The 18,913-nt window shown below is 42.1% G+C and overlaps 1 protein-coding gene across 4 annotated transcripts in view; it reads left to right on the top strand.

Moving 5' to 3' along the window:
• Nucleotides 1-18,913, top strand: part of unc5a (unc-5 netrin receptor A) — a 156,201-nt gene that overhangs the window by 98,863 nt on the left and 38,425 nt on the right. For all 4 annotated transcript variants that reach the window (XM_085290857.1, XM_085290881.1, XM_085290873.1 and 1 more), the window contains exons 3-5: nt 12,153-12,296; nt 13,939-14,042; nt 15,288-15,468. In XM_085290857.1, coding sequence (XP_085146983.1) covers nt 12,153-12,296; nt 13,939-14,042; nt 15,288-15,468 — 429 coding nt within the window. The remainder of the gene's footprint in view (nt 1-12,152; nt 12,297-13,938; nt 14,043-15,287; nt 15,469-18,913) is intronic.

Here is an 18,913-nt window from a genome sequence, read left to right as displayed (position 1 = left end):
TTTTATTACATTACTAGTGGAAACGTGATGGGACACTGAGGGGATTTGGCAAATTGTAATGGTGTAGCTCAATCGGGGTGCGATGATTTCCCCCTCTATACCCTCCTCTGCTAAATTATTTCTATGCCCCTTGTGGATGGACTGTTCCAATGCCCCTTGACTCAATGTACAAAACAAACGACAGTAATATCAGAAATTAACTTTCACTTTCAGCACTCCCGATCCCATGACAGTTGATGACACTGCATAGATTGCATGCCAATCCAACTTTCCATCATGCAACCAAGCAACTGTTTCAACGTGAAAACTACCACTAACTAAATAAAATAGAAATTAAAAGGATTCATTTAAAAGTGATAATCAAAGCCTTATCACCAAGATCAGAATTACCCACAAAGGTGAGATCTGAAGCTTCTTATTTTAACTTGATGAACTGCAGTTATGCACTGGAGCTGCTGTCTGTGACATCGTACAGTTAAAAAGTGTTGCTATGCACAATTCTGTGAACAAATGTTATGAACAGGGTTGTTGGCTTTGCAGAGGATGGCACAGCTGCTGTCACGGGCTGATGGAGAGAAGCAGCCACGCTCTGTGTGAAAAGATCAGCCATAACCTGGCTGTCATTCAATGCATCAGTCACAAGTTAGAGCTTGCGGTCCGTGATGCTGTAAAACACATTACAAAGCACAGTTACTTTCACATATTTAATGACTTAAACTCAGTCTGTTTTTGATTTCTGTAAAGGGAGCAGTGCCTGCCTCCCTCTCTGGCAGGAGATTTGCACATGGGGGTAAAAGAGGGAACATGGCAACTTGAAGAAATAATCCATTATCACACTGTTTTCTTGTCTATCTACTATATTTAAAGATTGAAGTCAATATCACTGTGTGGAAAGGGAATTTAATTCTGTTTTCATTTTATTGAAAGGTTTGATTGGATCGTCTGAAAAGGGAAAAATGAGATGGAGGAAATTGCAGATATTCATTTCATGAAAAATTGTGTTATATTTGTAAACACTTTTTTCTATTTATTTTTTTTAGCATGTTTAGTTGAAGTTTATGATTCTTTAAATGTTATGCAGACAGCAGTAATAAACGGGCCACTCCAACATGATTATGGTCCCTCAATTTAATGGGGGACGGGCATCCCTTAAGCTCTCTACATAAGTAAAGAAAGCATGTATATTAAGAATGGCTGCATTCCACTTATTATTTTTGTGCATGCTATCCAGTCTTTAAGTCTGACATCATTAGCCGTTTCCGGGTCCAAGCTATGCTTCAGGTCCCAACGTCGAACGAACACTGCGGCATCACTGAGAGTTACAAACTGTCTAAATTCTTTGATCTTTAATAAAATGGTCAGTGTGGCTGCTCCACCAGGTGTAACAATTAAGTTTAACATCCAGGCATCCTCGAAAACAGAATTTATATAATTCAACTGAGTTAGAAGTTAGCAGGAAGTTAGCTCGCTAGTTTCCACCCAAACATAATATACCATGTTCTGACTGAAAAAAATAAAATGTACAGCTCTGCTAACACTTTCAACATAAATGAAGACAAAAAAACTAAACAGCAGTGACGTTTGTAGGGTTACTGAAGTTGGGCTAGCTGGTATATAATGATGTGCTACGACGTGGTGGCTAGCTACACAGCTATGGTTAGCATATTAAAAACACATTAGCACAGTGAAGCTGGAGGATGAACGCTAACTTTTTTCCCACTCGATAAAAGTTAATGTGAGGGTTTCTGATGGTTAGGGACAAATGTAATCACATGGCAGGATGCTGCTGTAAACAGACCAAACTTTAGGGTGACCAACTGTCCTCTTTTCCCCGGACATGCCTACTTTTCACGTTCTGTCCGGGGGGATTTTGGAGATTGATTAAAATGTGCGGGTTTTTCTATGGGCCTACAGAGGCCAAGAGCACCCGTATGTGTGATGTCATCCCCCTGCGGCATGTGACTGTGGCTCTGCCTCACAGATGGGATGCAGCTAGGGTTGCCAACCATCCCTTAAAAAACGGAATCGTCCCGTATTTAGAAACAAAAGTACACGTCCGGTATTGAGCTAATAAGGGACGCACTTTGTCCCGTAATACAGTGATAATCAAAAGTAGTCTATAACTTTTAATGGAATTAACGCTTTGTTGGAAAACATAATTCCCAGCCCCTCTCCTGCTTTGTGACCAATGAGCTGACAGCACACTTATGACAATTCGAGTATGACAATTCAGATTACCGCATTGGTCGAGGAAAGGTCGCTTACAGAGAAAATACCGGAAGACAACAGATGACCACAACAAGAAGCATGGCCAACAGGGAAACAAACGCAGACATTGCGGTGCAAGTCTCGGACGACAGTACACCTAAAGCTGGACATACACTGTGCGATTTTCAAACTGCACGATCGACTCACAGGGGTTAGAAGTTTGTAGGTCACGATGCAGGGTCTCACACTATACCGCCCGATGCTCTGATGCGACCTGAGTGCTCACACTGTGCCTCCATAAAATGAAGGTTATAACAGAAATTCTGTCGCTCTCTCGCTCCGTCTTACACTCACACAGACACACCACCACCATCAACTTTGCTAAACTGCTAATGAAAAACATTGATCAGGCAGCTGTGATTGAGCAGCAATGTAGATCCAACTATTTTCACGGTTGTTGTGGTCGTGATAATTTTGTGATGCCACATCGAAAAGGCTCGGATGAGCTTTCCAAAGTTCTACAAGTTGTGCCTCCATCGCTTGTGTCCAGATCACACGCTGCACAGCCGTGCTGCGCCGTCTTTTTCACCGACGTTTACGTGTTTGCGCGTGAGCAGTGTGAGCAGCTGCGGTGACACCCTCACCAGCGATTGATGATCGGGAGCTGCTCGAGGTGTTAATCGCTTCTCATTACCCCACGTATACTACACAATGCACGATGAAGGCCAAAATTGGGCCGATCACCAAATCGGTCGCATGACTCAAAAATCGGCTCAAAATGGGCCAAAAATCGCACAGTGTGAGCCCAGAATTAGAGCAGCAATGTTTGTTCGCTCAGAGAAAGAAAAAAAGGCTGCAAAAGTACAGGGAGGAATGGGAAAAGGAAAACACCTGGCTGGAAAAGTGCACGATAACACCTATAAAGCGCACTGCACTGTGTGTCGGCGCACTTTTTCCATAGGCATGCTTCTAATGGTGGGCACATGAAGAACATGAGGGGCGTGAAAGCTCGGGGAACCCTTAACCAATTTCTTGTCCACCAGGCCACGGCAGAAGCAGATATGGTATGTAAACACTGGTTTGTTTTTTTTAAACCCTCTGGTTAAGGTTAATATCGGCATGTGCAGTGAATATCAGCGCTATGTGGCCAGAAGTGTGATAATATAATTTATTTTGTGTAATAAACAACTGCAAGGATAGATGATTACAACAAATAGATGACTAATACATAAAAGTAATACATAGATGAATAATGATGATGAGTTAAGCTCATGGGAACAAGCGGGTTTACAAACAGGAGCAGCTGATTAGCATTAGAAAAGCTGAAATAATACCTCAACTGAAGCCAATTGTACTAAATGTGCACAGTTACAAGAATGATTTTGTTCTATTGTTTTCTATTAATTTATATAATTTTAAGTTAAGCAGGACAGAGTTCTTTTAAAGAAAGATTTACTTGTATTCTCAAAAGTTAAGCATGACAGGCTTCTGTTTAAGAAAGAGACCTCTTTTACTGTGTTAATGTTATTTTGAGCTAAAAATAAATGGCTAAATGATCATTTGTTTCCCATATGGTCATATCACAAAGAATATGCATCTGCTTAAATCAAATTCAAGTCAAATGGTTAAAAAATAATTTCACACACAAAAAAAAGAGCTACCACACTGGGAAGGGTGAAGACAACTGGGTTGCCCGGCCCTGGCCACGAGGTGTCCCTTATTTATTTTTCAGGGAGTTGGCAACCCTAGATGCAGCACACCTGATGATGTTTAAAACAGCGGTCCCCAACCCCCGGGCCTCGGACCGGTACCGGTCCGTGAGTCGTTTGGTACCGGGCCGCGAGAGTTGAGGCTCAGGTGTGAAATGTATAGTTTTCAGGGTTTTTATCGGTTTTCAGCGTTATTTTGTTATCGTTTTTATCGTTTACTCGGTTTTCCTGGGTCTTTTCACGTGTGTTATGAATAAATTTGCTTTTTTTCAGTACCGGTACTAGTTTTATTTTGTTGTATTTATCCGCGACACCTTAAAGGCCTGTCCATGAAAATATTGTTGGGTATAAACAGGTCCGTGGCACAAAAAAGGTTGGGGACCGCTGGTTTAAAAGATGCCAAAGCGCAAGTGCAGCCTTTCAGACGGACTGCAAAAGAAATTTCCCTCGTACCGTCCCGGTACTGGTAATTTTTCTTATACAGATGAGGCCTTATTTCTTTACCATAATTTAATTTCAGAGGGTTTTGAGTTATTATTTTGCACTTGTTGACTTGTAAAAGCCTATATGACTTTTTTTTTTTATTTCACCATTCGTTAACCGCACAGAGAAGGCATCGTTTAATATGTTAAAAATTTCTTTAAGCAAACAGTATTATTAAAGTTCTTCATGACTGGGCCAAGTGTCCTCTTTTTTTGGAAATCAAAATATGGTCACCCTACCAAACTTCAGTCAGGAGAACAACTGAGAAATTCACAGTTTAACCAAACGTCAGTCTGTTCTCTATTAAAACACTTTTAGTAAATGAAGGTTGTGAAATATATGAAATTTCTTTGTAACTAATTAGCCATACACTCATGTTGCCTTTGCTAATTAACCATGTGACGCTGTGGTTAATCCTTGGTTAAAGCTTTTCAGTCTGATGAAAGCCATCGTGTTTAAAGGTCCTTCAGATAAAGAGTAACCTGGAATTACATCAAAGTAATGGAGGTTATTTTCTTCGTAATCCAATCATTTGCTAAAATCTTTTTTTTTCTCTTTTGTTTTTTTAACAAAAAAATTTAAAAAAAAATGTTATGACTTGAACCGTGGATTTGCAAAATCATTAAACTAATTATCCGGAAATATTATCTTCATAAATGAAGGTAACCTTCAGATAACAATTATTATTATTTGTATTATATTATCTGTCTTTCATCCTGCGTCCTGTACTCTTCCCCCTCTGCTGTCAGATTTCCACCTGAGTCTCCTTGGAGTGGCATTGGACTCAACCTGGCCGGATTGATTGGAGCACTACCTGCTTGCCTGTTTGTCAGCCATGAATAATCTGTAACGACATTCAGAGCATCAGCAGAGGCCTTGCAGCATGCATTCATTGTGAAAAATGGACAGCTCAATCAAAAGAAGCTCTTGAAAAGCTGGTCATAACCGGAGGCAGAGCCTTGACCCAGAACACTGTCCCACTGACTCGAGTCGCAACCTCACCAACATCCCTGAATGGAAGGTCCTAGTGTATTCCTTGTGAACCAAGCTCCCCGCTTCCTTATCCCCTCCCCCAGCTGTTCCCGTCTGTCCTGCTCTTTAATAGAATCATGCTTTATTCGGAAGGCCACGTTATCCTTGTCAGGAGAGGCACACTTATGGCGCCACCTGCCATTTTAAGCTCTCGTCGTCACCTAACGTGGCCCACTCATCACTGGGCTGCTTTACATGATAATGGAAGTTTGAAGACTGGATAAGGCAGTTGTGCCCTTGGTTCAGTGACATGGGGTTGCAGCTGTAAATACTGTATAGGTTGGTAGGTGACTGTGCTTTTGGATTGATTTTGACAGGCTGTTTAGTGAGCTCCAAAGTTGTCTTTTTTTGCCAGCCTAGCTTGATGTCTGGACTTCTTTCATGTAGGAGAGGTAAATTGGCCGGCGGAAGAGCACATTGTTGGTTTCGTAAAAGGAAGCTTTGGACACTTGTGGTGCCGTTGATGACACTGATGCCATTTGGTACAAAGAAGAACCACAGGAGGAAATAAAACCCTTAGAGTATGGCTTTGACCGGTTGCCGGGATGTGCAGACAGTGCATTCTTAAAAGCGTTCATCTGTGGTGCCTCCCATCAACCATTGTGAACTCTCTCCCTTGAAATGGTGCATTCCCCTGATGTAGAGTCACCCAACCCTAATCCTCCTATATCCACTGATGAATCCCACCCACACACACTGTAGGGATGCTGCCTAATTGAATTTCCTTGGTCACAATGAGCGCCCACTCAGGACCTGCAAGTTCCAGTCCTTGCCTTTGATAAGCAAATGACCCCTATGGAATTGAGGTCAGAGACTGCGAAAACAAGAGTGAGGGAGAGAAAAATAAAGTCCTGCACTCAGACAAGCCCAATATCGACTCACCCGGGATTGAGTCCAATGATGTTTACCCTGTGTGTGTTGAGCCCCTGTTGGCTCAGGGGGAGATTCATCCTACCTACACACACACGCAGAGAAAGATGTCTGTGCTCTCACAGTGTGACCCCGTCCCTTTTGTTCATCGTTACACTCCTTGCACATTTGAATGGAGTGCATGTGTAAATAATCTTGTCTTCGTTGCAGATTAAAATAAAAACACAATACAGTAATTCTGGATGTGGCCTGTGTGCGTGTCTGTGTGTGTGTGCCAGTGGATCTAGTAATAGCTTGTATTGTACTCTGTTGCCTGAAGACTCCATCATACAATAGTAAGGTCAGTTTATTCATGAACTGAACCACTCTGCATTTGCTTCGGTCTTTTTTATTTCTTCCATTTCATTTTTTTTTTTAAACTCAGGCCTTCTCAAGGCAGAGCCATGTGTGTTTTTTGTTTGGGGTTGGGGGGTTTTGTTTGCTTTATTTGTCTCCGAGCCCGAGCCCGTGGCCTTGATACTTTTCCCAATCCTTCTTTTTGGATAAAAGCATCCTCTCTCTCTCTCCCACTCTCTGCTTTACACAAAAATTGTTGATTACCATAATTGTTTGTGTTCAGGTAAACGAAATCAAGGGGAAATAAGGATGCAATTTTCTTTGGGAAATTGGATAATTTTCAAAATCCAATTTGTCTCCTCATATTTTTATGTTTAAGTTTGATTTGGGCACTAAAATCTCTTCAAACACCGCTAACTGTCTGTTTGAGGCTTGAGTTAATACTGTGCACCTTCAACAGCTCAGAAGCAGCAGCAGCAGTATGATTTGCTGACTTTTTCCCCCTCTGGGTTTTGCCTCACTGGCAGCATTACATTGCCCTATTAAATTATTTTAAATTGAGTTTGTAAGCACCCTGTGTGTGCGACTCTGCTAAAAAGGGCACAGTACTCTTCCCTGCATGTATTTCAGGTAAATCTACAAATGTACAAATGATTATTTTACAGTTGTTATGTGTTTAAATTTGAATTTAAATAATTACCAAGGAACAACACTTTGCTATCAAAGATGCTCTGATTGGGTCGGTTTAGTGTTTAATAATTCAAGTTTGCTAAAATTAACTTTAGAATTTATTCAGGTGGCACAAGTCAGTCTGTTTTCAGGATCACTTGACAAAATTCCAAGAAGGATATTGTTATTTAGGCTTTCTAAGAACAAGCTAGACTTCTGGTAGACCAGGCTCCATTTGCACGCCTTAAAAAAATGCAGCTCATCATGCAGAGAATATCTTGTGAGCCGTTTAAAGTAGTACAAGTAGTGAAACGATTTGTGAATGCATCAAGCAGAAGATTAGCAGAATTCAAATTTTATATGAAGCCAAAAGTTTAAGATGAAGAGCTATCTGTACTTCTTTTTTATATCTATCTATTGATCAATCGATAGAGATATAGATAAATCTGTCCATACGATAGTCAAACTCGTCCCATACTTTGCAAGCATGTCTGGAGTCACTGCTGTTGTTAAGCTACCTACTGGCAACCACGTGGAACTCACGAATCCCCCCTTTCTGACAGTATGTGTTTCGATCGTTACTAGTGAACATCCATGGAAATAAAGCACGTTGAAGTCGGATGAGTCTTTATGACGATACACCCTGTATATGTTAGTGCACCTTTCTACTACTGGGTCGGACCCCCTTTTGCCTTTAGCACTGCCTTAATTCTTCGTGGCATAGATTCACCAAGATGCTGGATTTGTCAGCTGTGAATCTCCCAAAGGTGCTCTATTGACATGGAGGTGTGGAGGCCGTTGCAGTACAGTGATCTCATTGTCATGTTCAAGAAACCAGTTTGAGATGATTTGAGCATTGTGACAGCTTTGTGCGTTACCCTGCTGGAAGCAGTCATCAAAAAATGTGTACACTGTGGTCATAAAGGCACGGACATGATCAGCAACAGTACTCTGGTAGGCTGCGGTGTTTAAACAATGCTCAGTTGGCGCTAAGGGGCCCAAAGTGTGCCAAGAAATGGTCCCCAGAACAATTACTCCACAAGTGCAAACCTGAAACTCGATACAAGGCAGGATGGATCCGTGTATTGATGTTATGAGAAATTCTGTCCCTGCCAACTCATCGGATCACACAATGCTTTTCCAATTTTGGTGACCCTGTGTGAACTACAGACTCTGTTTCCTGTTCTTAGCTAACAGGAGTGGACCCCAGTGTGGTCTTCAGCTGCTGTAGCCCATCTGCTTCAAGGTTCAACATGGTGTGGATTCATATGCTCTTCTGCATGTTTTGGTTGTAACAAGTGGTTGTCTTAGTTACTGTTAGCTTCTTATAACCTTGTGTGGCCGTTCTCCTCCGACCAATAAGATATCATTTCTGTAAATCTTTGCAGGGAAAATCCCAGTAGATTCCTAAATGCAATGAGTTGCTGCCATGTGATTGGCTGATAACAAGTATTTGAACAGGTACACCTAATGATGTGCCCAGTGAGTGCATATGCTTTTTCTTTGTTTCTGCAGCTTTAAAGCTTGTCAGGCGGGTAGTTGGTGTGAAAAGTGATATTAATTACCACAGGAGAGGACTCCACTGCTGGTGGCATTTGTGTTCATGTTTTATTTTTCTGTTTTTCCCAGTCCAATTTATTCCCATGCAGTGTTACAATAGTGAAGTGTACTTTCCAGAAATTGTATTCAAATGTGGCCTAGTAAGTTATCCCACTGCTCTACAAAAATGTAGAAAGGATCCAGCACTGGATTCACACTGTGTCAATCACATAATCACCCTTTAAAATTTTCTCACTTATTTCACTGAGGTTTGGGATGTGAGCTCATTTAGAAAATGGGCTGCAGATCAAACCAAAGGCTGCAGGAATCGTGCCATGTTTTAATTATCATTTAACAGGAATGTTAAGTGCACACTTTCAGGCAAGGAAGTGTAAATTTCCTCTTTTCCGTTCCTAACACCTTGAAGGCGGCGAGCATACTATTATAAATCAATATTAATATAATTGAGTCATAAATGTGGCGGTGCTCCACTTTCAGAAGGACAGCTTTCTAGGAATCAATAATGTGGTTTCTCCGTCAGTCGTCTCTGAGTCATTTTCATAAAGTTTTGTTTTACTCATAGCTGTGTTGATGGAGCAGACTTTGGGGAAAACAACAGTAAATAGCAGCCTGTCCGATCGTTATAAACTGCTGTAAAATTACAGACGCGTTTTGTCCTCAAAGTGATGAGATTATTTTGTCCTACTTATTAATTGGAGTGAAATTGGACAGAGTGACTCACAGCAGTGTTACTGGAAGGTGTCAGACACAGAAAGCAGGTAATTATGGAGACAGGAAAAGATAAGGAAACAGAATGCAATTACCCTGGCAAGCAGAGCTTCAAATTGCTCTTCTCAGGATTTCTCACCTCAGGTTGCTATTGTTCATGCTTTGCATCTCCATACTGATCTTTATTCCTTTCACCCCCTAGCTCAAAGAAGGAGGAAGGTTTGCATTAATCAAACGAATTGCTACTGTAATTTGAGCCATACCGAGCACTGAATATCACTTTATACCAAATTTCAAATTCATGTATTTAAATATATTTTTCTAGCTTGCAGGCATAAACTGCTTGCTGTGAGCTCAATGTAAGTCAGGACGATCAGATGTTTCTGTACAGATTCCTCAAAATAAACGTTCGTTTAATGTTCAGGTTTTAGTGCATGCTTTACATTAATTTTTTTTTCCCCAGTTTTTGCTCTGCAGCAGGTACTCACCCATATATAATGTGCGTTTCATAGATTTTATTACTTACATGCACAAAAGAACAAGTACACACTTGCTGTGTACACCAGCAAAAATAAAATGTGCAACTTCTCCCTCTCAAAGCGCTTTCTGGCATACAAGATAGAATTTGCACATTACTGCAAAAGTAAATATACATCCAATAAGAAGCGCTGCTCTCCTGAGTTTGACATTTCATTTAGTACTGTGCTTAATTTTTTTTTTCTTTGGAATCTATAAGATGTAGCTGCTGAAATAAGCGTAATCCTTAAGTGATGTATGTAAAGTTAAAGCTACTGCTGTTGCGTACACGTGTACGTGTTTAAGAGGAAAAGCCAAATTTCCCCATGCCGCTTATTTGCAGAAGGAAGGAAGGTTTCTTATGCTCCATTTGTTCATGCTCTGCAGTGCCCATTTTGTTACTTTAGCCATTTCTTTAGCTTTTAGGTGCTCTCTCAGCCTGCGCCGAACACTCTTGCTGCACACACGGAGAACAAACACACATGCTTAATAGAGGTAGTGGACCTTCAGAAAGACAACGAGAAAGAATAAACGAGGATTTCTCAATCCAGTCTCGTGTTGGAATTGAGTCTAACTTTTTTTGACAGTCTCTGGCAGGCTTTGTAAAAAGGCAGAGTAAACATAAGAGGATCACTTTCTCTACTTTTTAAATTAACTGCGAGCGAGCATGTTGGTGAAATGTTGCACACAGCACGAGGTGTTGTTGATGCTCGGAGTGGTGCTTCGGGGCTGGATTCACTGCACATGGACTCACATTTACTGTGATCACATATAGCAAAAAATCCGCCGCATTTAGACACTAATACATGGCGGTCTGCCAGTGACCCTCACAGCTACTTATCACTCTGTGTGGCCTCCGGCGGTGGAGCCCGTCCTCCTCCTCTCGCCGACAGCTCGTGTCATCATTGGGCCAGCCTGGGCTCGTGCAGTCATGTGCAGTACGCCTCAAATTATTTAGCAAAAAAAAATCCCAATTTATGCTTTGCTGGTTTGCTCGGATACTCTTTGCTGTGAAGTCGTGATGGCGTAATGGAGCACGCCTCACTTCAGTCAGGTTCAGTCTGGAGCTGGAAATGATTGTCACCGTCAAATCAAGAGTATGTCAGAGTGCTTTTGTGTGAATGGAAGTTAGAAAGTGGCTTTCCATTGAAATCTGAATATAGTGCACTTTGTATGCGGCTCCTGTTAGTCTCCAGGATGTGTCCTCTGCGACTCTAAAATGTGTTCGTATGAACGCCTCTCTCCAAAAGACAACAAAGAGAACAGATAAGATGGGGTGGGAGGGAGAAAGCTGGAAGCTCAAGGAAAACACGGCAGTCTCTTTATCAGGGCGAAGACAAAGTAAGGCACATGGTAGGGATCAAGGTCGCAGCTCAATATATAAGAATTACCCATGGATTACAAGTCCCAAGTAGAAGGTCAAAAGAAAATGAAATGAAAGATTGCTTCTCAAATATAAGAAAAAAGAAAAGATACGACTCTAACAACGCTGTGTTGTTTGGACGGTTTAGCGGGTTGGATTTTGTCCCAATTTTTCTTTGTTTAAAGAAGGCTTCTGTTTACATTCCTCTAGAAAAGCAATAAAGCCACTTTTGCCCCGTGTTCCAGCGGCGTCACTTATATCAACACGGTTGTGGGGAAATGCTGAACTCGTCCCTCCTCCTGGTTTTAATAATAGAGACGTGGATTATGTTGAGCATTTTTGTTTGTCGAGTGCTTGTTTAGCACTTCCTTGTTCCTTCCTAACTGTTGCTGTATTCATGCCCTCCAAATTACACCAAGGATAGCTGTGAGGCTCTCTTCTCATTTAACAAGCACTCTGTTTATGTATGATTATAGTTCTCTGCTTGTTTATTCTTCCTCTCCTTTTTTTACTTTGCTGGTTTAGTTCAAGGTACAAAATGCACTTAAGGTATCAGTTCAGCTCATTTGTTTCTGTTTTTGTTCTTTTTTTATTTTTTCCTTTGAGAAGTATTTCTGGCCTCTTAGCTCGTTGCTGCTGTCAAAGCCGGGCTTGTCTTGTGTCTAACATTTTGACTCTTCTGGGTTTTTGCTCTCCAGCGCTGCCAGTCATGCAGGTGACAATCGAAATAACCAGGCAGCAGGTGGAGAAGATCTTCGGACTTGATGAGTACTGGTGTCAGTGTGTCGCCTGGAGCACCACCGGAACCCAGAAGAGCCAGAAAGCATACATCAGGATTGCTTGTGAGTGCACTGTCAAATGAGCACTGCATCATTACAAATCCAAAGCCTGCTGCCTAACAAGGTGCTTGTGTATTGCATGTCGGCATGTAATAAGAGAATATTGTGTTTTCACCTTGGGTGGTTGGGAGGGGGAGACTAACTTTCATTTAACAATTAGCCCACAGAACATTATGATCTGTTGCACCACAGTGCACTACTGTGATTACAATTTAGTTAAATCATCTTCCTGTGATGATACTTGTGAGAAGAAAACATCCAACCCCGACAGGAAGAACCCGAGAATAATGTATCTGCTCGAGGAAGGTCTTAAAAAAGAAAAGGGTGAAGCTCTAAATTTGAGTATTCATGAGCATATTTTCTGCTGGATACAGTATATCAGAAATGATCCCTATGAAAGTAACTGAAATAAAAACAGATTTGAAATTTATTGCTGTGCAGCAATCATAAATCTGTCTGGGGAACGCAGACACATCCCTCGCCGCAGCCTCAGAAGCTTTATTAGAAGAAGCCATTTTACATTTGAGTATTTTAAAACATTCCGCCTATTAATTCCCACATAAATATGTATTATTCCAGACAGAGCCAAACACGGCACCGTCTCCAAACCACCAGACGTTTTGAAAACACACATTCATTATCCATCCGTGTGTGAGAGCTCAGCAAAGTCAGTTAGATGTAAGATAAGGACACGCACATGCTTGAATAACGATGCATAACCAGGCGATCGCATCGGCGAGGTTCCCACGCACGCGCCTGTTCGCTCGCGTAGGTTCGAGCCTTCCAACACTGTTACATCTCAAGTCTCCTCCAGTCCAAATTTATCAGCTTTAATTAAATCGAATGTCGTCAGTTTCTCCCTGCCTCTCTTAATGTTTTCTCTCAGTGTGATTGGTCGGGACAGGCTCAACATCTGTTTAAAGGAATTCTCACAGCTGCACCCTCAGCCTCTTACAACACAATAACACATTGCTTCGCTCCGAGTTGAAACCCGGGGTGAGCACATCAAATTTGTGCCAGTCCCGCCAGCTATCGGCGGCCTGTCTGGCTCATCTGATACAAATGGATCTACATTTATTTCCCCTGCAAGAAATGACTGTTCCCAGTTTTTACCTGTGTAATTCACAGCTGGGGCTTACAGACAAATATATACTAGGACTTTGTGCAACAGTAAGTATTCAATGAGACGTAATGTGAAGCCCCATGCAGTCAGCCAGGCTTGCAGGAGCTCTTGTCCAGGCGCCTCAGGGCTTTGTTTTCGTGTGGCTGCTCCAAGCCGTCATACAGATGGAAGCTGGAGGCTGGCGGATGCCGGGGAGAGGAGAGTGGGTGGGAGTGAGGGGTAATGCAATTGCTTTTGCTTGATGCCGGGCCCCTCTGGCAGCAGACAAGCATCTCTGAACCAGCCAGGCAGCTTGTAATAAGCAACATGGTTGGTGCCACCGATCCCAGTGTGGCTTAGGGGCCAACTAGAGTGCAACATGCTCGGCGAGGCCACTGACGGACATTTCAAGAGCTGCAAATTTAGACACATCACCAGGCCAAGTTATTTGCAGAGAGAAGTGTTTCTTTCAAACCTTTGCAAGCTTTCACATCCTAATTGGTTGTTTCTCTACTTTTTTTTTCTTCTTTTCTTTCTTGTAAGACCTGAGAAAGAACTTTGAGGAGGAGCCGCAGGGTAAAGAGGTGGCATTGGACCAGGAGGTGTTGCTGCGCTGCCATCCCCCCGAGGGAGTGCCACAAGCCGAGGTGAGACACGGATAGGGGAGATATTTATAGGCCCGAATCTGCCATCCATTTACCCTTTCCTCACCGAGGGGACAAAGACCGCAGAGTAGCTCAAGATCAGCTCCCTGGCATATCCCTCCATTCCACCAGGGGAACAGACAACCCTGTTCGGATAAATTACACCTCTAATTATTTGCCCTTATTGATTTATTATCTCTCTTACATCTCTGGGAAGCTGTATATCACGTCGTCTCGTCACATCACTCAGCATTGGCTTGGAGGCTTCACTCCCCATTTGGCATCTCTAAAGGCCTATGCATAATTAATGGATCTATTTGCCTCACTCTTTCCTTATCTCATTCGGTGTATCTCTCCCGCCTCTCCATGCACTGTATCTCTTGTTCTGCTCAAGTCACACTCGCTCTCTCTCTCTCTGTTTCACCGTGCCGTGCATGTGTTTAGAGGACCAGACCGGGGCCAGCTGTTTCACCTCATTCGCTGCATCCTCCCGGTCCCAGATAGGCACTAACTGCTCTAATAACAGCACAAGAGGAGCTCAGGCCAGCCGCTCAGACAGCTCAGAGACCAGAAACCGCAGACTAGCCAATCGCAGATCGACAGCGTAGGGACAGTTTGCAGAGAAATAGGAAGGAAGGTGCCAGCCGCAGTTCAGCAGAAAAGAACATCAGAGTAGAAGTCACGACGGGGGGAAAGCGGGGATGGTGCACCAGAGGAAGTAGGCCCAATTATATGCGGTATCACAACTGGCAGTAATACCAACAACAATGGTGCCGCACTGTTGCTCCTCTCGAGACAGAACAAGGTCAAGTGAGAGCAAGAAAACAAGCAAGCCAATCTGAGAGAACACCAAAAAAGAAATAACATCAGTTTTGGCTTCTTGCAAGAGGGCCCGGAAACTTACACAAAGCACGATCAGTCGTGTTCGCGGACAGCTACAGAGACGTCCAGCAGCTACAAAATAAAAGCTGCACTCTTCCCCCACAAGAAGCGAATAAATATTCAAATCAGCAGGGCGTTAAATAAATTGTATCTCAGTACTACACCAGGCCGCGTCTGGTCATCTTTTGTCTGTGTGATTGCATCAGAAAAGAAGTACCTCGCTGCTTCCCCCCTACACACATACACCCGTCGACGTAGAAGTCTCTCATCCACATCATGTCTGGCCACTGTAGAGCTGTATGGGGTGGTGGCGAGCTGCTGTCTGTCGAGTTGCAGTGGATTTTGACCGCTGAAATCTGTTTTCAGGTGGAGTGGCAGAGAAACGAGGATGTGATCGACCCAGCGAGTGACCCCAATTTTGTCATCACGCCCGACCATAATCTCGTCATCAAAAAAGCCCGGCTGGCCGACACCGGCAACTACACGTGCGTGGCCAAAAACATCGTCGCTCGCCGCAAAAGCACCTCTGCCGCGATCCTTGTCTATGGTAGGTGACGACTTCTTTCAGCAGATGTCAAAACTGTGCACAGAGACTAGTGCCGGGGTCCGGGCTCGATTGAGCTTCCAAATATACAAACGCAGAAAACTGCTCGGATGAATCCTTTTAAGCTTGCACGCCGCTTCCCTTGCCCCACATTTCCACATTAACCTTTGCATGCTGCTGCACGGAAGATGTGTGGGCGCAAGTCTCCCGTCAGCTCTTCATACTGTTACATTCAGAGTTTACAGTGTAGTTTTTTATTATTACACTGTGTTTCACATATTTGACATATGGTGACAAATTGCATACATCAGCTCTGTTTTTCAGCAGCGCAAGAATTACACTTTCATAAATCACTACATAAAGAGAGAGTGGTGTATCTGCACATTAATTACCACAACTTAAAATGTTACTGGCAGCCATTCTGCCAAAGCTGGCAGTCTCTGATGTCGAGGCTGCCATCTTCCTCCTCCTCTGTAGTGGATCCAGTATGAGAAGAGAAATTGAATTAACAGCAAACTGTAAATAATGACTTGGCTTGATAAGCAGACTGGCCTTTATTAAAATGCAGAGAAACAGCATATTTACTATCACAGAGGGTTCCACGGCTACTGGCACTACAAAAGTTTTGAATACATTACAGCCTGGCGTAATTCTCAGCTCCACGCGAACAGAAGATGGAAATCACGAGGGAACGATTGATGAAAACAACATTGAGAATAATAAATGGATAATGTGACACAATGCCTGACACGGGGTGTGTTTTTTTTTATTTATTTTTTTTTTAGTTAAGGCTGCCAGAGAAAGATGATACTGCGATGCACTGTAGGGGCAGAGCAGCAGTTCTTGTTTATTATCTGACACATCAGCTCAGAAAACACAGTGCATGCCACAAATAAGAGGCACTACCTGTTCATTTTCTATATTTAAATCGTTCTTGTTTTTTGATACCTGTGTAATATTGTAATAGGAAGTTATATAGATTAGGTTTACAAATAAATTCCACAGAATGGGCAACTTGGGATGTACGGTGGGGTTTTTAAAGCCTTTGAATTTGCTGTTTGACCATTCAACCAACAAATGAAATGTGCCAAACATGGTAACAGCTCCATGATGGTGCCGTTGCAGTTCAAATAAAGCAATATCAAAAATAAAAGGCGGTAAATAGATAAATACTCGTAAATTAAGTAGTGAAGGATAGACGAGGATGGCAATAGTGATCGCTAAACATAATCCACTGACTCATAATAATGCAAAATGAGGACTCTATTCAGTCCTGTGGAAAAACTAAGTACACCCTTAATGCTGTTATAGGGTAATTAGCAGCCAGGTGCTGCTAATCAAATGCACTTAATTAAAGGACCATCAGCAAGTGTGAGCGCCTCAATAAAAGCAGAACCTCTGACAGTTTGCTGGTCTGGAACATGCAGGTGTGTTAACACAGAGTCTTCCTGGGAGTGGACGTCCCAATAAATTCAGCCCAAGGTCAGATTGTGTAATGAGAAGAGAGAAAAACTTCTTCTTCTTTTTTTAAATTCAAGAGCTACATATCAGATTCTGCAGTCAGTATAATTAAAGAAAGACTGGGGAAAAAAGGCTCATAAAAGTGAAAAAGAGTATGGCAGCACGACCAAACCACAAGACCTCTGCAACAATGTTCTTTAGATCAATGATGTTTGGTCATAATGCACAACACCACATATAGTGAAAAGCAAACACAGGTTATCAGCACAAATACCTCCTACTAGCTGTTGAGCACGGTGGTGGAGGGGTAATGTTTTGCACTTGCTTTACAGCCACAGGACCTGAAACCCGTGCAGTCATTGAGGCAAGCAGGAACTTCTCTGGCCTGAATTAGATCATGGCACGGGACAATGATCCAGAGGAGAGCTGCAAGTCTATAACATGTAGGCGAGACTGATGAAGTCGTACAGAAAACAATTATGTAAAGTTACTGCTGCTAAAGGTGTTTCAGTGACTGAATCATTGGGTGTACTTAGTTTTTCACAGGAATTCATGGAGTCCTTTGAATCTGTATCTTTTCATATGACTTTATGTCTTATCATGAAATTATGTTAAGATGAATAGTTGTATAATGTAAACTTGCTGTATGGTGGAAAAATAACATTTGTCTCAAAAGAAAACTATGAGGACTTTTAAAAATATGTGGAAGATGCCCGTCTGTATAAATCCTCATTGAATTTTGGCTTTTAGGATGAAATCCCATTAAGAAAACATGACCTGAATGTGGTTTTAGAGTCTTTGTGCACCAATTTAGATGAATTCGAGTGAGAGAAAAAGTGTTTGCATGATTTTAGTTAATGAACATAATCATCAAATCAATATTTAACAATAAAAGCATAATAAACAGTAAGTGAGCCAAGTGTGTTTCAGATCTTTGTCAAAAAGCTTTCGTTTTATTAGGTTAATTCTCTCTTCTTTTTTGTAATTCAACAAACCCAAAGGGGGTCCGAGCATTACGGCTTTAAATGCAGCTGCAAATTGAGTCGTGCATTTTCACACAAAAAATGTGTTAATTTGGAGCATGCAGTCAGAACACATTATCATACATTCCTCTAAGCCTCCAGCATAAAACTAAAGAAGCACAATTATTCCTAATTGATTAGCTTGTTGTTAAAAGATGTAAAGAAGCAATCTAGGGCTGAATTAACTGTAAAGGCATGACTATACGCACTCTTTTTTTTTTGTTTGCCTTTCTTGTGTTGTCAAACAATGATTTCCACGCAAAGACCCAGAAAGTTGGGAACAAATTGCTGAGTTGCTTGCATGTGCAATTTTATTTGTTTCCATCACACTGTTTGCTTGATGACGTTTATTACTGTCGCAGCACTGGTTTAGGATGATAGAGGGTTTTTAGCTAAACAAAAAACCTCAACCAAACAAAAGAAACTCTTGCTGCTTTTCACTTGCGTTGCTCTGAGTTCAAGAGAAAAAAAATCAGTTAGCTGAAGGTACCACAGTCTACTGTGCTAGTTAATCTAGCTATATGTAGCAAGTCATAATAACTGCTACTTTTCAAAGGGGGTTCAACAGGGGGCCAGAGATGCATTTTAACGAGGCCTGGCTGGTGTGACTGCACTCTGTTCTAAGAGGTAATCAGGGGCCGAGTTGCCTGGCAATTTACCTCGCTGTGGCGGGCAATCAATCGCAAAGAGAGGGCAAGGAAATGATTCAGCCACGACGAGCAGAGGGGAGTGTTAGGGGGAAATTAGGAAGGGAGTATGTACAGAGAGAGAACGACAGTGCTGTTCAAGTCAATAAATCAGGAATGTCTGAGGAAACACGGTAGATACAGGATGATTTGATGTAATCGCCTGGCATGATTGAGAGACATAGTACCAATTAAGTTGCAATGGATGGTTAAAGTTTGCTCTGACAAGTGGCGATAATAACAGAAATTCAGAGTTTTTTGAGTTTCTCGTCTTAAAAA

This window comes from Mchenga conophoros, linkage group LG2, assembly GCF_057382185.1.
Source record: "Mchenga conophoros isolate Kocher_MC1m ecotype Shallow Benthic linkage group LG2, M_conophoros_male_GT1.1, whole genome shotgun sequence".
Taxonomy (NCBI): Eukaryota; Metazoa; Chordata; class Actinopteri; order Cichliformes; family Cichlidae; genus Mchenga; species Mchenga conophoros.
Note: the sequence above shows the minus strand (reverse complement) of the source record. Positions and strands in the feature narration are given on the sequence as shown.